This window comes from Lampetra fluviatilis, chromosome 14, assembly GCF_964198595.1.
Source record: "Lampetra fluviatilis chromosome 14, kcLamFluv1.1, whole genome shotgun sequence".
Lineage (NCBI taxonomy): Eukaryota > Metazoa > Chordata > Hyperoartia > Petromyzontiformes > Petromyzontidae > Lampetra > Lampetra fluviatilis.
Window position 1 is genome coordinate 1773422 of NC_136288.1, and position 26093 is coordinate 1799514.

Consider the following 26093-nt stretch of genomic DNA (forward strand, 5'->3'; position numbering starts at 1 on the left):
GTGTCAAGGCGATCGGTATCACCTTGGCATCTGCTGCTGTCACTTCTCCGAACGCTAAATGGATCTTGTTTAGGGCTTGCTTAGCTTTAATCTGAGAGAGAATAAGACTGCTCCGATTTGAACTTGACAATTTAGACAAGGCCCTCTTACAATCACACTTATCATATACAGGTAAAATGTCCACATCTGATTTATGGGACTATGTAGATAACAGTTCCATCAGCTACTTCAATGTCAAACAAATGATAAAGTTAACCACATTTCAACCTCCTGTCAAAAACTAAACCAGAGCCACACATTAAAAAGTTAGATGTTAAAAACCTTTATAAGCAGCATGCCTCAGCAGATTCCCCCTCGTTTTCGCCTGAAGACGGTTGCTTCTGTCGCGATCGAAACGTCGTGCTACCAACGTGGCTTTACCGAAAGAACCAAAGAGTATCCAGTATCTCGTCAAGCAGTCGGTATTCATTGGACTGATGATGAGCTGCCAGATGTTTATAGCCACGGACCTTCGCTGTTAGTTCTATGTGAAATTATTATGCGTAAGGGGCCGTCCATAAATGACGTCACGCGATTTTGGACGATTTTTGACCCCTCGTCACACGGCGTCACAAAAAGTCAGACCCCCCCCTCAAATATGACGTCACAAAGCTCTGCCCCCCCGCAAAAAAAATTGCTTCAAATCGCTTTAAACTATTGTCCTTGTAGTGCGTATTTAATGTGGCGCTGCCCTCTGGTGTTGTAGGAGAAAACATTTATAAAAAAATATATTTAATTAAGTAGAACGTGTTGTCTATATTTATTTTAAGTTGCTCATTTTGATGTGACGTCACATTTCTCAATCCCCCCCCCTCGTTACACATCATCACAAATGTCTGACCCCCCCCCTAGGTGCGTGACGTCATTTATGGACGGCCCCTAATGCCTACCACTAAATAATCATTAGCGGCGTGCCACGTAATGATCTGGCCAATTCTCCACCGCCAGAAATAGCCGAAATACATTCATACTCTTAGTTCTTTCGGTAAAGTCACGTAGGTAAAAAATGAAATAAAAATTAATAAAAAATAAAAACAATAAAATCACGACGTTTCGGAGGCAACACAAGCTTCCGAAACGTCGTGATTTTATTTAAAATTTTTATTAATTTTAATTTAATTTTTTACCTACGTGACTTTACCGAAAGAACTAAGAGTATATGAATCCTTGCAGTCACGAAAGCTTCTAATCTAGAACCGAAATACATTGTAACCTTTAAAAGCGTTTAACGCGCCAATTGTAGCTCTGGGTTCACAGGAAGGTTCAGGAACAAATCTCATTCATCAATTAGATTCGACGTTTCTCTTGAAAGTGCGTCAAGCATCCTCAGGTCACGAAACCAGAAAGTCAGAATAATAATTAGTGCTGTGAATTCTTATAAACGAACAATTTTAATTGTTCAGCTGTGTCGTCGGGTGGTGGGAGGGTCCTACAACACACACGTAGCCAGATCATCAGGTGGCCTAACTCAAGCGTGAGTTGTGAATTTAGAACTTGAATTGATCTCATCCAAACTTCTGTTCAGAGTTAATCGGATTCCTCCAGTTGCAAATCAGTATCGATTCCGGTATCGGGTGTATTTCACTTCGGTGTCGTTGACATCGATTCCCATTATGTCGCCACGTTAAATTAAATCGAGCTCCGTCGAATCGATCCACTGCAGCCACCACGTTAGGGGGTAATCGGGAAGCCTTTTTTGGAATCGATTCCAAAATGACGCGATGTTTTTGGAGTCGCGTCACAGGGCAACGTGATGAGAGTTGACTGCTGTTGGGACTCGCTCGGGTGACTGATTTTAATTTATTGAGAGTTTGTTTTACTTCAATGTAATTTAAACGCCGCTTTTAGTTAGTCGCTAAATTACCACCTTTCAAGACTGCCCATTCAGTTGTAAGTACTCGAGTATACGGATAATTTCATAATCGTATGAAAGTCAGCCGAAAAATGCGTCGATTTTTACGCGTTATACGTTTCAATAACTTGTTATACTCGTGTGGCAATGGAATGTGCTCTAAGATCTTTAAGAACGCTAACACAGACGAACAACAAAGTGTGATTGATTCTTGCGTCGGCTAACGTGGGAAAATTGACATTTGCATTTACTAGAGCGCATCGGGGTCGGCGGCGTCATGCTCGCATCCCGATTGGCCGAGGCGTGCGCGTGACCGCTCGAAGCTGCGATCCTATTGGTCCATTCGGAGGGGGGGGTATCGGGCACCGTCGCTTTCCATTGCGCTGGGGCCCATGCATTGTAGGAAATCCAACGGCGTCTCGCATGTTGCGTAACCACGAGCTCAATGCACGTGCTGGATGATATAAAACTACAAACTTCTTTAGTCTATTAGCCAGCTAAGGCCCCACTGAGATAGATATATAGAAGCTGCCTGGCCATCACAAGTGCTCAACGCTGTTGGGCTTACACAGTCGGCGTGGATATTAACAAGCAGCTGATTGTTGAGTCTCCACGTGGAGGTGGAGGGGGGTGGAGACATCCACGGGGAGAGGAGAGACGCCGGTCAGGGTCGGGGTCGAACCCACAAACCTCCTGCACACCCGGCGAGGTAGTTCACATCTCGCCACCGCTGCGAGAGTGGATGAAGGCCTCCCACCCCCCCCCCCCCAACTTTCTTGCTGTGGTTTTCACACCTGATGACGATTGCTTGTGTTGCAATCGAAACGTCGTGAGAATTTTATTGTTTTCTTTTACTTCATTATTCCCCCTCTACGTGGTTTTACCGAAAGAACCAAGAATATGAATTCCTGCAGCCACGGAAGCTTTAAATCTAAATGTAAGGGAGCTGTTGTTGGACCGTAATCCCATATTTGACTCTCTCCCGGTCAACGTGAGTTCATTTGAAGACATCACTAACTCTCTCGCCACTCACTACTGTCACCAACAGCACAGGAATGGCAACCCTTCTTGTATGGCCTGGTTCATTGTAGCGCAGTGGGCTATAAGGGGCCGTCCATAAATGATGTCACGCGATTTTGGACGATTTTTGACCCCCCCCCCCCTTCGTCACACGGCGTCACAAAAAGTCAGACCCCCCCCTCAAATATGACGTCACAAAGCTCTGCCCCCCCAAAATAAAACATGCTTCAAATCGCTTTAAACGATTGTCATTGTAGTGCGTATTTAATGTGCCGCTGGACTCTGATGTTGTAGGAGAAAACATTTATTAAAAAGTCTATTTAATTAAGTAGAACGTGTTGTCTATATTTATTTAAAGTTGCGCATTTTGATGTGACGTCACATTTCTCACCCCCCCCCCTCTCGTCACACATCGTCACAAATGTCTGACCCCCTCCCCCAGGTGCGTGACGTCATTTATGGACGGCCCCAAGCACTGCGCTACCGCACCGCAACCATCGTTAAAATACCGTCCACTCGTACAATAATTATGCCTAAGCAAGCGTGATGGGGACATTTTGACAATATTGAATTTTAAATAAGTACATAGGCGACTGTTGTTGAGATAACCCCGCTCCTGCGATGCTGTGGCCGGTCTTTGACCCCCCTTGATGGTTGAACCTTAACCAAGGTTGTTGAAAATAAGCAGGGGACAGGGTAGCAATCTCCATCCTTGTACTGCATTTCCATGCCGAGGGGTATTGATGCTGTGCCTGCCTCCACCAGCACGCACTGACCAGCGTGGTGAAGTATGGTCAAATACCCCCCCCCCCAATCCAACAGTGGCTTGATAAAGAGCAATTACACCTGGCAGTACACTCATATCAAAAACCTACTAGATTGTCCCAATGTCATTTGTTGTTACTGACATTGGGGTGACAGACCTTAAGGATTTATTGGTTTGATGTTGGGCTTTAAATACTCACACACTACTTACATTACCTGTTACCGTAATAGATATCAGTCGCAGAAATGTGGAAATGTCAGTAGAGTTGGTCATATCATTTTACATGACAATGCTGTACACGCCTCTTGTTTTCCTTTTATGAACTATTTATCTAGATCACAACTTTTGCAGGCCATATCCTCGTCCCGTTAATTGCTACATATAAGGAAGCTGTCAAAAGCAGAAGACTTTACCGGTTTCCAGAAGCAGCATGTATGTACTGTAGTTTATTTGGCAAGTGGGGTCCCACCAGTTCATCACGTCAAAATCCACGAGTTTCTCACATCTAAACTGGTGGAATCCCATCAGCTTTATGCCACAAAGGCATCCATCCAAGTGTGATTCACGAATGGGGTTGTAATTGTAACCAGCACACAATGCCTATCTGCACAGGCAAACAGTGTCATATAGTGTTTTTTAAAGGTGCATGCTAATTATCTAGTAGCGCATGTCTTTTTGATTACACAATAAGGCAGCTATTGAGCTAACGTTGTCGTGAGACTTCTAAAATGTAAAATCGGGTGAGCTTAATAAATAACGTGCTGATTATGTAATGCATCAGCGTAATACTGTAAATAAAATATTTGACCTTCGTGATACTTATGGTCTTGAGCCACTTACAAACATGTTTGATGATCGCCTGATTAATCGTAACTAAAATGAATTTCCTTTAAATAGTTGTATGTGTATTGAGTGTTATTAGAGTGGTGGTGACGGCATATATTGTTTTGTACACAGTCTGTAGAACCTTCACATCTGGGCATAATAGCCATGGGGCTTGTTTCACAACATCATTGACCTGCAATTCTATCAGAGCTGGCTGGCATGGTGATGGCAAAGGGTCCGTGACAATTCAAGTTGTTGCATGCTATGCTTTCAAATATGCAGTATGGTCATGCATATGCCTGTCAACCCATACGGTTTACCTCGTATTGTTGTACAGGGAAATTGAGTTTTCAGGTCCATACAGCGTACAGACGTTTAAATATGGGAAAACAAAAAATGGTCTCTGTGTTTCTGCCTGGCGATGGGACTTTGTAGGATGAACGTTGAGATTTATAAGGGGCACGGGGTGACCAGTAAGGTCTGAATTGGTCTGTGATAAGGTAGGCGCTGGTAAGGGATTGACAGGTATGGATGGACATGTATACAGGAATTACAAAAATAGATCAATTCTATGATATCCGTGAAGCCGACACGAGCTGTATATTAGTCGCGCTGTATTATGTACATGTTCTATAAAACCAATGTTGGCTTGTGCTTAAAAGAAGGATTTGCACAATTGTCCACTCTGCAGTTTGTTTATGGCTGGACTTGAGACCCCCATTGTGTGTGCGAGGCCACGTGAATGGGGTTCAGTTCTCACGGTCTTCTCGTGCCCACCAGACGACTCATCTTGTCCCCGCTGTGTGTGGAGGCAGCACGCCACTTACATTTGACGTAAGAGTGGTACAGGTTCGGTGTTATTGGAAATGTAAATGACCTAAAGCGTTTAAGGTAGAGTTAAGTAGAGTAGATAGATCGATTATCCAGCGGTTTCGGGTCGGAGGCGGCGGATTTTCAAAAAACGCCGGATAATTCACTAAATCATGATTTAAAATCTGCTTATTTTTGCACATGCTTGTACGACGTTATGTTTTTAGGTGTTGTTGCATGTTTGTTTGTGTGTTCAATTTGTTTGCGATGTGAAATTGGCGTGACTAAACTTACAAATGGACAACAAATTAAGATCCAACTTTAATCTCAAAGACTCTGCATGGGGTGGTGTATATCCGTGCAGTGTTGTAATTGTCTAAGTTGCTGTGTGTAGTGTATAATGTGCTGTATATATAATGTAACACTGAAATCGAGCGGAGCTACTTTTTTGTTTGGCAAGCACACGTGGCGACGATCGCCGGACTGGTCGCAACCTCTGGAGCAGTTTTGCCGGATCTGCCCGGCACCGCCGAATGATCATGGAAGCCGGATTACAAGTGTATTACATTCTTGTCAAACCTTTAATGCTTTTCAATGAATTAGAATAAGAGCTAAGCAGTTGCTCTTTATAGTGAAATTGTCCAGAGTTAGTAAAACATTGTACTTAATTTTTTTTTAAATAACGTTATCAATACGGCGTTACCATTTTTTCATATGCCTGTATATGCTAATTTACCTCCAATTTCCCTTTATTGCAATTACCCTTTGTAATATAGCATATTACTCCTTGTAAACAAAAAAAATTGCCGTTGCATTTAGTTAAGAATGTATTCATACGGTGATGAAATTCATTAAAAACGTGTTCATCCTTCATTTGCTTTCTGGCGTGGCGAGGCAGAAGATGAAGACGGAAGCTGAAGACAGTCGCGCCGACGGCGGCTTCTTCTCTCTCGACTACGGGGCGTGGGACGTGCGCGTGGCCCTGATCGGAGGCGGCTTTACGCTCTACTCCTGCGTGTTTCTGCTCACGCACCTCGTCTCCCAGGCGCTGAGCGTTACCTACAACAGCCTGCACTCGCAAGAACGCGCGTTTTGGTCTCTGGCAGCCACGCGGGCCATTTTTGGGGTGAAGGCAACTTTCGCAGGTGGTGGCAATCTCCTTAAAACCTTCATTGATGAGCATGGTTTGCTACTTACGGCGTGAAAGATGTTCAACATACATACACTGCTCTTGTGTTTGTAGAAGCTACTGATAGCAATGTTGGTTTTACATTTTCTCCTTGAATCCGCTTATCAGACACTTAAAGCGTATTATGCCACGTTATCAAAAATGTGAGAAATTCACAGATAATGTTTTGAAAGGAAATGCTTTTGACTGTAATTACAATATTTAACTCTATACACTGCATGTGTTCTGCAAACTGGCAATTTATGTTATTAGGGTTTTATAACATGATACAGAGCAGTAACGGACAATCACTTAGTATGAAGATTCATTTGAAGAGGTTTACAATTTCCATTAAAAATGTTTTACCAAATAATAGTTTAAAATTGTTTATTTAAAGCACTGGCTATCTCAATAATGTTTTCCTGCTGAAGCAATTATTTAAAAAGTTATTTAAGTTATTTAGACCAGAGGATGAGGCTCAAAAGAAAGCTGTCTCTGGTGTGGACCAATCAGTTTCAAGGACAATGCATATATTATCAGAGTATGTTGTTTGTTTGCATTCTGACTACAAGCATTGTGGTTAATGCAGACATGATTCCTTGTAAAAGGTTTCAGTTTGGTGTTTTAACATCTTAACACCTGTTTTGTTGCCAGAAAAAAGGGGAAAAACCTATTGTCAAGTTATTTAAAGTTTAAACATTTAGTTTCAAAATAGTCATTAACAACAGGGGTACATTCACAGGTTGTAGCATAAATGTCATAGTTTACAGTTATAGGTTTTCTTGGAGTTTAATACTCTTTGGTTCTTTCGGTAAAGTCACGTAGGTATAAAATAAAATAAATCACGACGTTTCGGGCGCAACACAAGCGTTCATCATCAGGTGGGAAAGCATTCAAATCAAGATTTGAGTTTAATGTCAAGTTATTTTGAAGATCATTATTCTACCCATTATGAAACGTAATCACTAATCCGTGGGGCTTAGATGCAGCAGCTTCTTGCGATGCATCTGATGACACGTAACCTTTGTTTTTGCGTGCGGGGGCAGGGCTGTGGACACTGCTTGCCGATCGCTGGCTCTTCGAGGGTCTGGTTTGGCGGCAGTGCTGGTGGAGCTGGGCACTCATCCTCACCACCGTGGGATTCTTCCTTTTCGAAAACCTCGCCCTGCACGTGTCAAGCGCCGTGTTCGGTGTCCTCGACCTGGGACTGGCAGTCCACCACGCTCTCAGCGCTCTCGGCTTCCTTACCATGGTGCTCTGGGACTCCACGGGCCACTACTTGGCCATTGTGATCCTCCTACTGGAAATGAGCACCCCATTCACCTGCATCTCCTGGATGCTGCTCAAGGTTCTGTACAGCTCTTCATCATTATCATCATAAATAAAAATATATATTTATTCCACGCATCCAACGCAGTACATCTCAAGGGCATTGGAACAAAAGGGGCATTTGAGATCATTACAAGAGAATCACTCATTATGGAAGTGATTGCAGACCAAGTGCAATGTGGAAAAATGAAACAGTATAGGCAATATATAAGTACAAATGACAATAAGCAAACTTGAGAACTTAAATTGTGCTTGAGACACTATTTTGTCTAAAAATTACATCTTTAATTTACTATTGAACTCATTAATGTATATGCATTCATTTTATTTTGGGTAAGCTCTTCCACTTTTCGGGGAAACACATACTAATTAACTGATCACTAACGTAGCATATAATTACAATAACACACATTACAACTAATTACTAATCTACAACTCATTACTAATCATAACAATTGACTAATTTCCAATCTATTATATAATTACAATACCCCCCCCCTCCGCCTCAAATCACTGCACCTGAATTAGTTAAATGATGACGTCACCCTGCTGCTGCTCTATTTAAGACCGGGAGCAAGTGGAGGGTTTCACCATTCTGGAAAATTGCCCGATGATGCTGGATGATGTAATTACCAGCGAAACGTCATACTCAAAAATTGTAAATGCTGTGAATTCACTCTTCAACACACAGGTGGGCTAAAATAGTGAACTATTTGTCTTTTGTCAACGTGACACATTGTTTACTGTTTGGCTGTGTCGGGTGGTTGAGGGTTACGACACATTTATAAATAACGCGATCTAACCCAAAAACCTTTATTATGAATAATATTGGCCGTGAAAGCCTACGTGTTTGGTACTAAAATCACCAAAGGCCTGTAATTATTTGCTTCTTCCACTTTGCTTGTCGTAGAACAGCTCTTATCACTGAGGTGTAATTGATTTTATGGAACGTAATTTTACAATCATTCTGTCAAATATAGCTTTAACTGAGTTTGATCCCGATCCTTATGCCTGTATATATGGAGACTGCATTGTTCAAAGAGCATGCTTAGTTCATGTTGCAGTGATTGGTGTTTCTGTACTCAGCTGTGAATGCCCGGTTGTCTTTGAGTACATGCACTGCCCAGTTACTCCAACGACACAATTGTGCACCCACACCCTGCTTGCCCAGCCTGATTTAGCCAGTCACCACCGATTAGGTTTGAAATGTTCAGCGTAAACGTTACCATTCCACATGTTTTATGTGAGTAGCCCTCTCAATGGAAATTGAAAGGGTTACTTTACAATCACAAACGCTGTCATTTATGCGGTGTTGCTGTGTCCTCTTGCCAGTGCGTATCCGAATAGTGTGCAGTATTTTGATGCAAAATACACTTACAACTTGAGTAACTTAATACAGTAAAACCTTAGATTGCGAGTAACTTGGTCTGCGAGTGTTTTGCAAGATGAGCAAAATTTTTGTTAATAAATATTAATTTGATAAACGAGCGAGGTCTTGCAATACGAGTAGTACTTGTATACGCTTTGCCTGCCGAGCGTCACGTGATCACAACTGATATACGAGTGCTTTGATATGCGAGTGCTTTGGATTACAAACACGTTTCCGGAACGAATTATGCTCGCAATCCAAGGTTTTACTGTATGTACAACAAACATTGTAAATTAGGAAATATGTCTCGTTGACAGTGCTTGCCCTTATAGTGTGCATTATTCTGATAGAAGATTTACTTGATTTAGACGGAAGTTAGTGTTTATAAATACATGTAGAGAAAAAATGCCATGTATGTAATATAAATCCATCTGCTTAATGCTCGCCTTATCAGTGTGCAGTATTTTGATGCAAAGCACACTTGATGAAAGTAGATGTGTTGATTTACATGCTTTCTTGTCTGCAGGCTGGCTATGCCAAAACTCTGCTGTGGCGAGTCAACCAGATGGTGATGATCCACATGTTCCACGGGCGTATGTTCCTCACCTACTACTTGTGGTGGGAAAGCTGGAGAAATCGACAGGACCTTGTGAATCATGTGTCCCTCCCTACATTGGTCATTTTCTACACGGGCCTGCTTGTGCTGACAGTCTATCTCAACCCATACTGGACCTACAAGAAGACTTTGCAGTTGACAAACCCTGTTGATTGGAACTTTACCAATAAAGACATTAACAGAAATGGCCACAAAGTTGCAGATGTGATTAACAAGAAGCATTCGTAGGATTGCAGCTGTATTCATGCCACTGTTTTTTTAAGCAAGACACATAGGTATTAAATTTTGATCCTACAGATAACACTGGTGACTCAAATGTATTTTTAGAGATCAGATTGAAAGCCTGAGATGTGTGTGATGACATGCAACATTTTCGTGGTATTTGACGACTGCAGTCAGTTCGAACTGGCGAAACGTCGTACTCGAATTGTAAATGTTGTGGCTTTGCTCTCCAACACACACCGGTGTGCTGAACTAGTAACTTATTGGCATGTATTGTTTACGTGACAAACGTTACTAATTGGCTGTGTGGTTAATGACATTTACGCAATCTAACCCAAAAAGACATCTTCTGGATAATATTGGTCACGAGAGCCGACGTGTTCAACTGAGTTTTGACCAGTGCTTCCAAATAGCTGAGACTCGAGCACTGATTGATGCTCTTTATAATATCCAAGAATCGACCCAATTAATTCAGATTGGGAGAGTGGCATCTGTTGGAACAGACCCCCAAGATACATGCTTCTATCCTCTACTTGTGCTTAGGCCTCAGTTGAAAGAACCCTTCGTCTAGATGCACGGTACTTGCAACAAGAGATTGTGCACTTTATGCACATCTGTGATGTATTAATGCTTACTGTTTGAAATGTTGCATGTTGATTCAAGCTCAGTTTTTGCATGCAATTTTACATATCCCATCGGGTTATGTTAAGCTGATATTTTTTTTGTTGTGCTTTAAAATTATGGTCTGTTACAAGGCCACTCACAATCCTTATGTTCTCCTTTACATCCTTCCAGCTCCGTCACTTCCAGGGAGTGTCAAATCTTCAGGGCATGGAGTGGTGGGATGCAAGCGGAGGGTTTAGGAAAAGCTCAGTTACTGCATTAAAATCAAATCACTTTGATATTCGGAGACTTTATTAATGTATGATGTGTACTAAAATACTTTATTAGTAGATTGTAATATTATGCATATTTCAATCTATCAATCATGACGATCTAAAAACTAATATATTTACATACAGTGTGCTACTTGTAAACAGTTGTTTAAGAATATATGAGTATATGGTTGCTGGTTTTAGGTGATAGTTTATAAAATTGTTTTGTTTGGTAAACATAATCGACTGTTATTTGCTGCAATAACGGTATAACTACAATTTGTCTTGCTGCTAGACATCACGTGCTACTGGTAATGTCAAACAGATAAAGAGCAAACACCAACACATTTGCTATAAATTGTGATGAATTTAGGGAGTGTAAATCAAGCAATAACACATTTATTGAGTGATAATACCTTTATAATTTTAACAGGTGAAAGAGGTAATGAATTACATGAATGCAACTGGAAATGCAGCTTACAAAGGTAAAGCAAACATCGATGTATGTTTAAATAGATCTCAGTCATGTTTTTTTTTTATCTCTGTGTGAAAACGTAGTTTACATTTATACTTTCAGGCATTTAGTGTAAACGTGGTCAATCCTCTGAGCATTGACTTTGTAGATATTTAATTGGTTGTGATTAGAGGAGAAATTGTGTCTTGAACAAGGCTTTGAACATGAGAGATCGCTGAGACAGTAGAATGAAGAAATCCCCACTGATGGGAGGCTAAATGTGGCTTTGTGGATGTACGTTGTTGCCATTTAAGTTAACATCCTCATTAGCAGCCACTGGTCTATCCACTGCTGGATGGAACCCTCCCCACACATTACCATCCCTCATTTGCCTTGACAATCTATCTCGCTAAAAATATGATTTCCATGAAATGCTGTGGATTTGTGGCGTAAAATACTCTGGTATATTTATTTTGTTTTAGACTTGCATGCAAGTTGGACTAGAGCAGATGACAAAATACGTACATTTAATTTAACATTTCAAACAGCTTTTCACGTGAAAGTGATCAAGCCATTATGTGCATGCTATAGGCCATTAACTGATGTGACATTTTCATTATACCAAGTTTTTTTCCCTTTTAGAAACCTAAAATTAAGGCATTTTGATACAAAATAATATATTTATAGCTGCACGTAAATACAGCTTCAGTTTTTTCTACTGCAAATTCGAATGCACTGTCTTGTATGTGAACCAGGCATTTAGGAACAGGTTTGTGATGACACTTGCTTCATGTCAGTCCGGGTTTTGTTAAACATTCTATGATCGCTGCAATATTGTAAATTATCTTTCAGATCTAGGTAAAATGCACAACGAATGAAAAGCTGTAATTGTCTACTTTTTTGTAGTTTAGTTAAATGTAGTACTTTTCCCATAACTGTTGCACAGTGGAACATGTTTCGATGCTATATTGGAATGACACTGTATTTTATTTCACATTTGTTTGAGTTTCTCTAAAGCTACGAGTGTAATATTGAAATAATTTCAATACTTTCAATGGAAGGTAATTTTTTTTATTATGCAGATGTTTTTAAAGAATGTGTTACACACCGCAGATCTCTTCTAAAATAGTGGGTAGACAGGACCCACCCGTATAACACATCTCAAACTCAATCTCAATGAGTTTGAGATGTGGGGTGCCATGGTGGCGAGATGTTAAATACCTCGTCTGGTAATGCAGGAGGTCTTGGGTTCGATCCCGACCTTGATGCCTGTTGTATATTTGAAGTTTGCGTGTTCTCCTCGTGGTCCGTGTGGAATTTTCTCCGAGTCCTCCGGTTTTCCCCTCCACATTTAGAATAAACATGCTTTTCGAGTATTTGGTTGAAATACATTTCCACATGATAAGCCACTTCGTTGAGATATCATTTGTGGGCAGGTCGCTTCTGAAACAGAGCTATATCGCTCAGTGGGCCTTACGTGCTAAATAGGTGTATTCACAAATGTGCAAACTTAACATGACAGTGGTATATTTAGACGATGTTTAGGTACCACAGATTTTACTGAGTTAATCAAGTAAATACATCTCTGCTGTGTTATAGCAATATCACATTTTCGAATCAGTTCCTGATCTCGACTTATGATGAGAATTTGTTTTAGAAAATGTAACAAGATATTTTGTATGATATGTTGATTTAGTGTTTGATCAAATATAGCCTAGTAAGGTAGCTTTGTGGCTTTGATCAGCTCTGAGCTGGCACTGCTAAGATACTGAATTTCGATTTAGGCAGCTGCCTCTGATTCTCAATCGTTGTGAGTTTATAGTCTGAGCCCAGTCGCAAATGACTAAAAATAACAATTGGAATAAATGCGATTCAGCACTATAGTTACATTCCAAATCGGAAAACTTAAAATTTTGATTTCACTGCCACGTGACGAACGTTACTTTTAGTGCCAGAGTGGGTGGGAAAGTGCTGTCCCCCCTCAAGTTACCCGTTCCTGTGTGTAAGAGGTCACGTGAAAGGATCTCGGGGCAGCTGCGGTGTTCATTTCTATAGGGCGTTCAACAATGCGAAGGGTTACATTGCAATCCGAGAGATACAAATGGATGTGACGCATCAAATGATACCGATACATTAAACGCAATATTTGTTGATACTGCGTTGGCAGTGGTGCACAAGCACAATTATAAAAAAAATAAAACTCACGTGAATAATATTGCCAGATTCGAAGCTTTCGTGACTACAGGCATTACTCTTTGGTTCTTTTGGTAAAGTCACGTAGAAAGAAATTAAATTAATAATAGAATACGACGACGTTTCGATTGCAACGCAATCAACCATCATCAGGTACAAATGAATGAGAAAACAAACACAGTAAACTTGGAAATATAACGCAATACAACAGAGTCGGCTGTGTTTTTGACTAATGTGTTTCATGATACCGATAGCACAATTTGGAGAAAAGATTTGTATAAACTTTTTTTTATATGTTCGTGTAGTGCTGAATCCTTAAAGTGTGAGTACATAGAATTTTGTCCACATGCATTGTAAATGGTTTTCCTTTAAACTAATATAATATATGGCATGTTATGGAGAACACTTGTTTTTGTCATTGCTGCCCAATGTTTTTCATTTAACTTGATTCTCATAGTACTGTTGAACTGTTTTGTGCTATTCTTTTACCTGCCCAGGTTCATTTGCAGTAGTGGTAAGGATTTAGTTTTAATGTCGATGTCATTACTGTACCCGAATTGAGTGAAGGACACTATATTTTCCAACATCCGAGTGTGATGACACCACTATTAATTACAAGGGATCTTAAAACAAGTCAAGTATAACAGGAGTGGCTCTAGAAGATAAAGCAATCTGTCACCACAAACACAATGCCTAATTAAATGATTCACATTCCAGAATTATTTAAGTTAGTAATCAGGCATTGTGTATATGTACCATTGTTCAGTTTGAACTTAGCATCTTCCAGTAGCTCCTATAAAGGGTACTCTTATATTGACAATCAAAGTTTCACAGCACCCTTTTAGCTGTTAATAGCAATGCACCACGTGATAGTGGATGTTAATACACTAGCAGTATTCAAAGAGGACATCACAAAGTATTATGGGTTGGAATAAATTGATAACTAAATTCTTTATATTTGCTTTTTGTGTTTATTTTGTTGTCCTTCCCCTGCACCTCCGATTAGCACGGTTGGCTACGTACTTAAGTGTCGAAAGAAGTTCAACATATATACTCAAGATTCAACACACATACATACACCCACCCCTCCCAGCACCACTCTCCAAGCTTGATTTTAATCTCTTTTAATCTCGTGCACTTTGCATGGGGGATGGGAGAATGGGGGATGGGTTTTGGGAAAGTGTAAGACGCATGTTGACTGAAAGTGTCACACAGTAACTTGTGTGCCTGTGAGAACCCTTGATGGTGCAAGCAAGCCTGACACACAGTGGGGAGCTCAGGGGGTGAATACTGTATCCCAGCCTGCTGGTGAATGGTGGGGGCAGGAACAGTGGAAAGGGAAATGCCTCGGCAGTGTCTTGAGAACAGCTGTTTTGGATCATGTCCATTTGCATGTACAGCCCTTTTGTCAATTCGCTTTTTGAGAGAGGGCCTCCCCTTGCCATGTGAGTTATGGGGATGTACAGTATTGAACACACTTCCTCACGCCCGTCTGATTGGAGACCATAGACACGGGACCATAGATGTACAATACGGTACAACACTGGATTTTACTGGACGCCGCAGTGGCGAGATGTTAACTACCTCGCCTGGTATACAGGAGGTCGTGGGTTCAATCCCAATCCTTGACGCCTGCTGTATATTTTGAGTTTGCAAGTCACATCGTAGTCGTGTGAAGATTTATCCAAGTCCTACGGTTTTCCCTCCACATGTAGAAACATGCGTTTAAAGTAATTGGCTGCTATACATCCCACAAGCCACTTTCTTGGGCTATCATTTGTGGCCAGGTCGCTTCTGAAAAAGAGCTAAAAAGCTCAATGGGCTTTACCTGGTAAAATAAAAATAGTAAAAAAAATAGTAATGTACTCCTCATTTGATGAAAACGTATCCCTGCAGCAGCCTACAACACCCGTTTCTCTTCATGGTGCTCACCCACGTAAGCAGAATCAGAACACAATTGTGTGGTTAATGCAGACATGATTCCTTGCAAAAGGTTTCTGTTTGGTGTTTTAACTTCTTGACATCTGAAGGGTAAATACATACTCTTTGGTTCTTTCGGTAAAGTCACGTAGGTAGCAGCAGTTGTCCTGCTGTATCGGTTCTGCCTGATGACGATCGCTTGTGTTGCGATCGAAACGTCGTGATTTAATTAATTTTATTTTATACCTACGTGACTTTACCGAAAGAACCAAAGAGTATGAATCCCTGCAGTCACGAAAACTTCAAATGAAGAAGGGTAACACCTATTGTTATAGACTCAGAATATACCGGAGGAAGCGATTGAGCTACAAAGCTGTTTGTCACAGATGTCTCGTAGTTGGAGGCTCAACCCTGCGTGGCTCATGAGATCGGGTTAATTCCTGGTGATCTGGCCAAATGCACAGTTTGTGTTCATCTTGTTAGAAGTTGAGGAATTTATTCATGCAGCTCTTCAACACTGCTTGTAAACAGTATTAAATACCAACATATTAACTACTGCCAAATAACGTGGGAAAATAATATTAAAATATTTAATGTGAAAAGGGATAATTAATTTCAGTTAATTTCCTATATTCTCGGAACAAATAAGCTGTTCTCCAACGGAATTAGCTACATTCAAGATATGAACAAAGGTAAATAAAATGTGTCGTGGCAAATTAGTACAGAAAAGTGATGTAGATTTTTCCCACCCTGATGTGGCAGTGCTGGGGTGATTTATAACATCCACACCCTTCTGCATTTCACACACATGTTGATGAACTCTCCCTATCTCATGGGTTGCTCCTTATATCTGCACTTTTGAACAGAATAGTAAGAGATGACTTCCAGGAGACCACTTTCAGGTTAATTCTGCTTGGTTTATACCCATGGATCCTCATCATGGCACAATTCTCATTATAGGGGGTTTTGAGATAGCTTCAGCCACCTCCAGCAGACACGTTTGCCAACTGACCTGGTCTTGAGCCAGTCTGGGCAGTCCAATCTGGGATATACCAGTCCACCATCTGCTCTTACCAGCCAACATCGTCTGGAATTGGCCCTCGCTCTTTCCTCCAGTTATCCCTGCTGTGATCGTTAGAGCCACTTCACCAGCATTTCCTCTTTAACACGTCCTATATATCCTAGCTGTTGCTTAGTCACTCTTCCCAGAAGCTCACATTGCATCCGCAATTACTCTAGTTGTCTCTTGTCAGTCCAGAGTTAATAATATTTTAATTTGATATAGCGTCATTCATGCTAATAGCTTGTCTTAACGCTGTACATTCATTATATATGACTACAGCTCATATACAGCCACTACCAAGAAAATAAAAACCCTACTACCAATAAATTAAAAAAAGTGAATAAACAAATTAAGAAATGGCACCAAAACAAAAAAAGCACAAACAATAAAAAAGTTATCGCAACAAATAAATTAGTCCATTAGGAGTTTTGGGGCGCCACAGTGTAATACAGGAGGTCGTGGGTTCGATCCCTGATCCCGACTCAGAACGCCTGCTGTATATTTGGGGTTTGCATTTCTCTGTCCCCGTGGTCGCGTGAACTTTTCTCCGGATCCTCCGGTTTTTACCTCCACATTTAGAAACGTGCATTTAGAATATTTGGCTGCTGTTAATGTCCACATGATAAGCCACTTCGTTGAGCTATCATTTGTGGCCAGGTCGCTTCTGAAAAGGAGCTGTATAGCTCAGTGGGCCTTACCTGGTAAAATAAAAAAAACATAGTCTTGTCGAAGAATGTGTTTTGGGTAGGAGACTTGGCGACCGTGGCAATAGCGGTGCAAACCAAAGATTGCATCCTCGACTCATCTCTCATTAAAGGTACGTCCCTCTGCTCCAGAGAGTATCACAAGTCAAATGAAAGCTTTTGGCAGTCTAATAATAAGTTGAATTTATATAGCATCAAAATAAATAAGCATCTCAAACGCTGTGCGTAAACATGAACAATGCATTTAGAAATAAGTACCGTCAATGGTGAAACAAAAACATGGACAGACAGGGCAGATAGGGTAGCGACATAACACTGGGCACACGTAATCCAGTGCAGATGGTGGGTTTGTCCTGTTATGTGTAATACTTGACACTGGGAAAATAATGGGAGGGTTGCCGATTTGGATGAAGATGGAAGAGAAAGATGGATAAACAAGGGGAGTTATACGCAAGTAGTCAACAGCAGATGAGGTGAGGAATGTCTTAAGTCTGGACATAATGACGTTAGTTGAATCTTGACATGTTTGTAATGCCAGATGTTATTTATCTCTTGAAAACATTCCTTGTTCGTGGGCATGTGTGCCTTGATGTTATTGGGGCAATCGCCTTTGGAATTCTGTGGCTAAACGGATGAAATTGCTGCCAACTGCCAACTCCTCTCAACTACATTTATGCACGGATGATACTGTAGTACGTATGGATTTTACAAATCTTGTTTATCAATCTTCTTATCCACGCTCTTCTGCAAATATTTAAGACCGAAAAACAGGTTCACAATTCTAGCTATCGCCTGATGAAGCTGGTTGAAATCACCAGAGAAACGTCGTACTCGAATTATAAATGTTGTTTGGTTTACTTTCCAACACACCGGTGTGCCGACCTTGTAACTAATTCGAACTTTTTGATTACGTAACAAACCTTTCTAATTGGCTGTGTGGGGTGGTGGCGGGTTTCACAACACACAAAAACACGTTTCATGGATAGTATTGTTCGCGACAGCCGACGTGTTAAACAAGAAGAATCGTGTACTTGTGGGAAACCTCTTTTAGGGTCGATTTGGGTCGGGTCAAATCTACACCATAAGTGTAACAAATAAGGTGACTTATCCCTACACATGATGCATACAAAGCGCAGATAAATGAAAGAATCCCAGCCAGATTATGGGGTTGGACAGTGGACAGAGTAGGTACTGTAAGATGATAGTGGACAAGAACAATTGCATATTGAAAACTTTCATTTGTGACCATTTTCCTTCACTTCCATGAATGTCCTGCTTACATCCATTTTAAACGCACGCGTCGTAAATTATACCCGCGGTTGTGATACTCGCAAACAATTGGCAATTGCGGAGGCTGATTGAATGGTCCTATTCAGAAGTGTGACAGGCGAGTAGCCGTGGTGAATAATATCGGGGGGGGGGCACGCCTCCTGTGTCCCAGGTCTCTTCTCACGTGCGCCTCCAAGTGCGGCGTACAAGCGCGTCGTCGCGTTCATGTGCGCACCTCGGCGCTGCGTGCTGTGGCAGCAGCTTCTACCGGAGAGAAGGAATATCGGTGGAGGAGGAGGAAGTTTTGTCCCAGAGGGCCCCTTTCTTAAGGCAACCCTGTTGTCCAAATGCTGGCAAGGCAGTCGCGTGGTCCCTCCGTGGCAAGGGGACCATTGGACCTGGCCGAGAGAGCCGTCACGCGGATCGCCGGTAAGTGACGAGCTGGCAACGCCTCCGACTCGGCTGGCCATCCTCATCACCTCGCTCATGTTGATATTATTTAGAATAATACATATTATTGGAACAATTACTTTTTTTCCAAAAGTATTTTATTGAACTGGAACAACTACTTGAACATGCGTTGCAGCATTTACTTTATATATTTTTGCATCTTATCAGCTGTTATGTTTAGACAAATTCTAAGTGTAATATTTTGTGTGAGTGAATAATTGCAGGTGTGCACGAATTAAATGTAATTGAAAAAGAATACAATACCTAATGTAGATACACTTAAAGCACTTTGATTTCAGCATTAATTTAAACGTCCATGGATAACGAATGTCATGTCGTTACATTGTTACGAAACTACATTTTTATTTAGCGTCAATGTTAAATGGCTTCGAGAAGCAACATCCGAATAATTTTCATTCAGGATTGGCGGTACACAGAGATTACTTCCCTTGCCAGCATTTGTCAATAGACAACACTTGAAACCATGTGTTTGTCACAATACAGTGTGAGAGTCAACACAGGGCTTACAATGTACATACACAACCCGTCTTTTTAATTTTTACCGTATCTGTCTGCCGCAATGCCTAGGATATCGTGACGTTTCAAAAACATTTGTATGGTCATAGACTTGACCACCGGTCTAATATTGTACTGTAGTCATGCACGAGGAAAGTGCAATACTTTGAATTATAATTGAGTTAGCACCTGCAGGATAAGTTGAAGCGCAAAGGCACGCTCACATTCTTCTAGCATGGGGCATGGGTGACCTTGGGGGAGTTTTTCATAAAGAGCGCATTCAGAATATACATAAATTATCTATAAAATGTAGATAAGTACATTATAATAAAGACCCCCTACCAATTAATTGATGATTTTATCCATAATCCTGCTTTTGATGAAACTCCTCAAAATTAAACTGTTACATTAATTTAGCAACAACGGCAGCATAATTCAATATGGCATGGAGTGTACAATTTGGTACCAATTATGAAGATTTGCATAATATCTATTTTAAACCAAACTCTTTTTAAATTTACCAGGTAAGGCCCACTGAGCTATGCAGCTCTTTTTCAAAAGCGACCTGGCCACAAATAATAGCTCAACGAAGTGGCTTATTATCTGTAAATGTATTGCAGCCAAATACTCGAAAAGCACGTTCATTCTAAATGTGGAGGGGAAAACCGGAGGACCCGGAGAAAAATGCATGCGACCAGGGGAGAACATGCAAACTCTAAATATACAGCAGGCGTCATGGTCGGGATCGAACCCACGACCTCCTGTATACCAGGCAAGGTAGTTAACATCCCACCACTGTTGCATCCATTTGAAAATGTTCCCCAAAACACGATTTAATTCCATTGGGAGCTGTTATGTTATCTAAACTTGGTGTTCTTGCGACAAAAGTCTACCAGGTGTAATGGTGCAAAGTTTGCACAAAACGACTTACAATAAAAAAAAATGCAAGGAAGGATTCTGTATTCGTAGGGAGTTCCAGACACCAGTTTGCCATTCTGCAATCTAGCATACAATAACGCATTGCAGTCTTTAGGCCACGATAGACTGACAGTGCAGCTGAGAACTAAAAGGTTGAAATCTGTCCAGAATTTTCCTGTTTAAATATTGTCCTACTGAACACTGTTGGTCTGGAAATGCCGATGGACTGAGAAAAATAGCTCACGCTGTCTATTGACTCTGTTAAGCTGTACGTAAGATCCTTCAATGGAATAGCGTTGAATCCGCGTTGAGTTTTAACCCAAATCAACAGGCTCATCGGATAGTATTCAATTTGCATACACAGTTGTAACATCATTCACTTATTTACGTTTATAAATTTTAATCTTCAAGTGTGCTCTCAATAATTCACAGCAATTTATTTCCTTAAGCGTTACAAACGGTCACAACTAGTTCTGCTGTTTGGCTTTGGCTTAAAAATGAGTGCCGTCAACAGCATTTTGTCGGCAGGGGATACATGAGGAAACGTTAACAGTGGCTTCTGTTATAGCCGCAGCTTTAATTATTCATATATTCCACCTGTATTATTCATAATCCGTATTGTAAAATTACGGCTTATAGGGTGGTAAAATATTGATGACTGTAACCTTAAAAAAGAATTATTTGTTCGACACAATGCATAATTAACTCTGAAGGTTAGGCACTGACCCACTCCTGTTATTCTTTCTGAAAAGTTATTGAAAGGTTTTGAGTAACTTTCAATGGCTCTGCGAGCAAAGAAAAAAATACATTACAAAACATTTGTATAATCCGTTCTTTTTGTGAGAGATATGAGGAGAATTTACTGGACACATTTGCACGGTAATGCCTGTGGAAAGAAAAGGATAACAACATCTGCAAGATGGCCAGGAGATGTTAATGCAGCAATGGCTTTGAATCTAACTGTGCAGAGCTTTGGGTCGGTGCCACGGTGGCGAGGTGTTAAATACCTCGCCTGGTACACAGGAGGTCGTGTGTTCGATCCCGACCCTGGAGTTTGCATGTTCTCCCCGTGGTCACGTGGACTTTTCCCTGGGCCCTCTGAAAATTTTCCTCTACATTTAGAAACGTGCATTTTAGACTATTTGGCTGCTATAAGGGGCCGTCCATAAATGACGTCACGCACCTAAGGGGGGGGGGGGGGTTGAGAAATGTGACGTCACATTAAAATGCGCAACTTTAAATAAATATAGACAACACGTTCTCCTTAATTAAATAGACTTTTTAATAAATATTTTCTCCTAAAACATCAGAGTGCAGCGGCACATTAAATACACACTACTATTACAATAATTTAAAGCGATTTGAAGCATGTTTTATTTGGGGGGTGGGGGGGCAGAGCTTTGTGACGTCATATTTGAGGGGGGGGGGGGGTCTGACATTTTGTGACGCCGTGTGACGAGGGGGAGGGTAAAAAATCGTCCAAAATCGCGTGACGTCATTTATGGACGGCCCCTAAATGTCCACAAGATAAAGCCACTTCGTTGAGCTACCATTTGTGGAGAATTCGCTTCTGAAAACGAGCTGTATAGCTCGGTGGGCTTCACCTGGTAAAATAAAAAAAAATAGTTCAATAGTTCATAGAGTGCAAGTTGGGATTTCCCGTGGCTACTCCAGCTTCCTTCCATGTGTCAAACACCTATCAATGGCACTGTCCAAACATCCCAATGCACAATCCTTCCGGGGGGAAAAATGTCCGGAGACAATATATAGAGAAAAAGCCAACAGGTTCATCAATAGCATTGCCCTAAAATGAAAACATATATAGGTGACGTTTCGGGAAATGGTCTTTCTTCTTTATAGCACAATGTGCTTGTGCACCAGTGGCAATGTAGCATCACCAAATAATTTGTTGGATAAATATTGGGCAGGAATGACCATATTTCCAGATTATGATATGTTCTGGAAAGTAAGTTTCACACCAGACTGTCCCGGGTATTAATAATGTTATACAGGGACTCCTCTACATACGAACAGTCGGCTTACGAACTTTCAGAGATACAAACAAACCTGTCTGTATGCCCAGTTGCCTTTTCGGACCAAGAGTCGTAAGTTCAACCACCGCGCAATAGATGGCGGTAGTGACATCTACATCTGCAGAACATGAAGAACCAGTGGCATCTACATCTCTTGGAGATTATACAACTTTGAAAGCCATTCCCCGTGTTTAGTGTACACGCCGTACAGCATGTTTTGGAATCGACAGGAGTAAAGCTGGACTTACAAACAAATTAACTTACGAACAGACATCTGGAATCTAGTTCGTCCGTAAGTAGAGGATTCATATTTGGTAACACATAAACACACACACCTACTGGGCTATAAGGGGCCGTCCATAAATGACGTCACACACCTGGGGGGGGGGTCAGACATTTGTGACGATGTGGTGTGACGACGGGGGGGGGGGGGTAAGAAATGTGACGTCACATCAAAATGCGCAACTTTGAATAAATATAAACAACACGTTTTACTTAATTAAACATCCTTTTAATAAATGTTTTCTCCTACAACATCAGAGTGCAGCGCCACATTAAATACGCACTACAATGACAATAGTTTAAAGCGATTTGAAGCATGTTTTATTTTCGAAATGGAAATATGGTTTTGGGTTTGGGGGGGGGGGGGCAGAGCTTTGCGACGTCATAATTGAGGGGGGGTCTGAATTTTGTGACGCCATGTGACGAGGGGGGGGTCAAAAATCGTCCAAAATCGCGTGACGTCATTTATGGACGGGCCCTTTGGCTGAAGCTCCCATTTGTCAGTCTTCACGATCGACCATTTAAACGAACTATATATATATTTTTAAAAACTTGACAATGTAAGGCCCACTGAGCTATGTGGCTGTTGTTCAGAAGCGACCTGGCCACAAATGATTGCTCAACGATGCGGCCTATCATGTGGAAAGTTGCAGCAGCGGCCAAATGTTCTAAACGCGTGTTTCTAAATGTGGAGGGAAAACCCGGAGTGCCCGGAGAAAAATCCACGATCGGGAGAACATTCAAGCTCCAAATATTCAGCAGGCGCCCTGACAATGATATTCTTCGTCAAAATCACCATCATCCCTTCCAAGAATGTGTCCTGCCCCAGCCCACTTACTAATTCCCTTGGCAGCCAGGATGATATCTCGAGCTTGTGCTAACCACTGCACCACCGCTCCCACCCAGGGCATTCGTTGCAAACCAGATAATTCAGTGGAAGCTTTTCGTCACGCAGTGGGCAATGTTAGCTGTACGTGAGCATGTTGTATGCTTATCAAAAACACGAGCTCTGCAGCACGATACACGACATTATATAGAATAATGCAGTTTCCCCACACTCGGACTTGTCATAAACTGATTCGTCCTTGCGAACCTGAATGAGCCTGAAAGGGGGGAAAGTAACCAACTGGTCCAGCAGGGGGCATTCTCTGCAAGCCAGTGGGCTGATTGTGCAAGTTCATCACGGAGCACAAATGCTGATCGCAGGATCGCATTTATTTGTTGGTAATGTTTATGAAAAAAATAACACAAACAAGTATCTTTGTGTTTACATATCTAGAACATTCTTTCTCCCCCCCCCCTTTCCTGATGATGACCGCGTGTGTTGCGATCGAAACGTCGTGGTTTTTTGTTTTCATATATTTTTATTCACTTTATTTTTTATTATTCTTTTTATCTACGTGACTTTACCGAAAGAACCAAATGGCACATGAGCAAAACTTACAAATGGGGCATTGTTGGATACTGTAGCAGCTGCATGTGCAGTGACTGATGGCACTGATGTCACTAGTCAAGCGTGGTTGCCTGGATTCGTGTTATCTCCCACGAACAGTCATCGGTGATTCAGTCTCAAAGGACAGGGACAGCCTGTTGAGCAACACAAATCTACATCAGCCAGAGAGAGAGAGGGCAGCTCACACGCCACTAAACAGCCTGATCCCATCTCTCTCTCTATATTGACGGGGGTGAACGTTTTATCCATGTGCACGTGCAGTGTTTGAATCTTTAACTGTGGTAGATTCCGCGGTGTGTGTTTGGGGCCGTACCGCACCTCTGATTAGCACGGTTGGCTGCGTACGGTGCGAAAGAAGTTCAACATACATACACGATGTCCGACGTTTCGCCTCCACGCGCCGCCAGTTTCTTTGGGAACCGAATTCAGTTTCGAAAACACGGACATACAGCACAAGCGCAGAAAAACCCCTACACAGATGTAGTGTGTCCGTAGAGAAATTAAAGGAAAACATTTTGGAGGGGAATAACTGGTGGCTTTGGGTTATGAACGAGGCTGTTGTTGTTGCTCTGGAGAACGGGCGATCATTGGTCAGTGCTTGGTCGCTGGGTTGCCGGCATTAGCGGTGATTTTAAAGAGGTGAACAGAATGGAGAGCTTTTGGATAGATGAAGGTGGCTTTGAATAAGTGCACATTACCCACGATAACATATTCGTCTTAAACGTCGACACTGACATATAAAATGGACTAAAGGCTGAACAGTGCACAGATAAGCATTTAAACATACTTGCTTGGAAGTACACTATGGCAGAAAGAGGAACGCGTGGATCAGGGAACTTGTGTTCCTCTCTCGGTCTCTGTTGCAATGAGTTTAACTCGTGGGCAAGAGTGGTATGGTTAGTAGCATCAATATGACTGTACAATAATGTTGGTAATGCCTTTTGGAGGATTTCATCCAGAATTGGAAAGAACTTGGGGTGATAATCATGACGCCGTGAAACATGTAACTTTTTATCCTGCACAGAAACCATGATGTGATGCTTATTTGTAGCATTTATTTCAAATATCGATTGAAACGTGCTTACATGTAAAACTGAATTGTACGTCCAATATAATATGCACTATTGATATGTGCGCTTGTTTACATCACAAAACCGTCTGAGCCACGTCTCGGCACATGTGCTGTTGCCACATCCTCTGCCTGCTTTAGTCACGCGTGTGGCAATATGCTCAGGAGCTAAATGCCAATGTCGAGGTCTGCGAGCCACGAGAGGGCTTCGGGAGACAGTTTGTGTAGCTTTGCTCCGGTGGTTTACTACGTGGTCTATAGTTTTGGTTGCATGGCCACAGTCGCACTGTCTCTAATTCCCCATTGACGAAGGAGATATGTGCATCGGCCTGTTGATGTTCTTATGCAGTTGATGGTTCCACCGCCTGTGTCTTCGGGCAATGTTGAAGCCCTTCCTTTGAGGTGCATTACAATGTTGGGCTTTGCATCGGCGGTTGGCGTGTGTGTGTGATTCAAAATTGGCGTCCTTTGTTATGCAGTTATAATGTCTATTGGAGCTGTAACCCGACACCAGCCAACAAAGCCAAGCAAACAAGTTATCACATTGGCAAATGTATATAGATGCACTATTGATGTCACATTGGCAAATGTATATAGATGCACTATTGATGTCACATTGGCAATTGTGACATTTAATTCCGCCTTTCAGCCAACCGGTCATGTTGAAAATAAAGTAACATATTGATGAAGGACTGTAATCAATTCTGAGAAAGTTGGCAAATTGACAGATTTCAGTTATCTTATGATCGCTTTCCCTTGAGTAGCCATATTTAGAAAATGCATTTTCTCTTTCCTGATTCTGCTCTGAGGAATGGTCATTTCCATTACGTCAGCCTAACGTATATTTTTGTTGTACTGTAATAGCAATTAGAAACTTG

At 41.5% G+C, this 26093-nt stretch overlaps 1 protein-coding gene across 3 annotated transcripts; it reads left to right on the forward strand.

Moving 5' to 3' along the window:
* The first annotated feature begins 1788 nt into the window (after positions 1-1788).
* Positions 1789-14416, forward strand: CLN8 (CLN8 transmembrane ER and ERGIC protein). Of its 3 annotated transcripts, none has more exons than XM_078862542.1 (4): positions 1789-1929; positions 6207-6457; positions 7527-7828; positions 9705-14416. In XM_078862542.1, exons 2-4 carry the CDS (start codon positions 6214-6216, stop codon positions 10020-10022), a joined length of 864 nt encoding a protein of 287 aa, XP_078718668.1. In that variant the 5' UTR covers positions 1789-1929; positions 6207-6213; the 3' UTR covers positions 10023-14416. The 3 variants fall into 3 exon arrangements, with proteins under 3 accessions (XP_078718668.1, XP_078718669.1, XP_078718670.1); XM_078862543.1 differs by having other exon boundaries at positions 6211-6457; XM_078862544.1 differs by having other exon boundaries at positions 1812-1824; positions 6211-6457.
* Positions 14417-26093: the final 11677 nt, after the last annotated feature.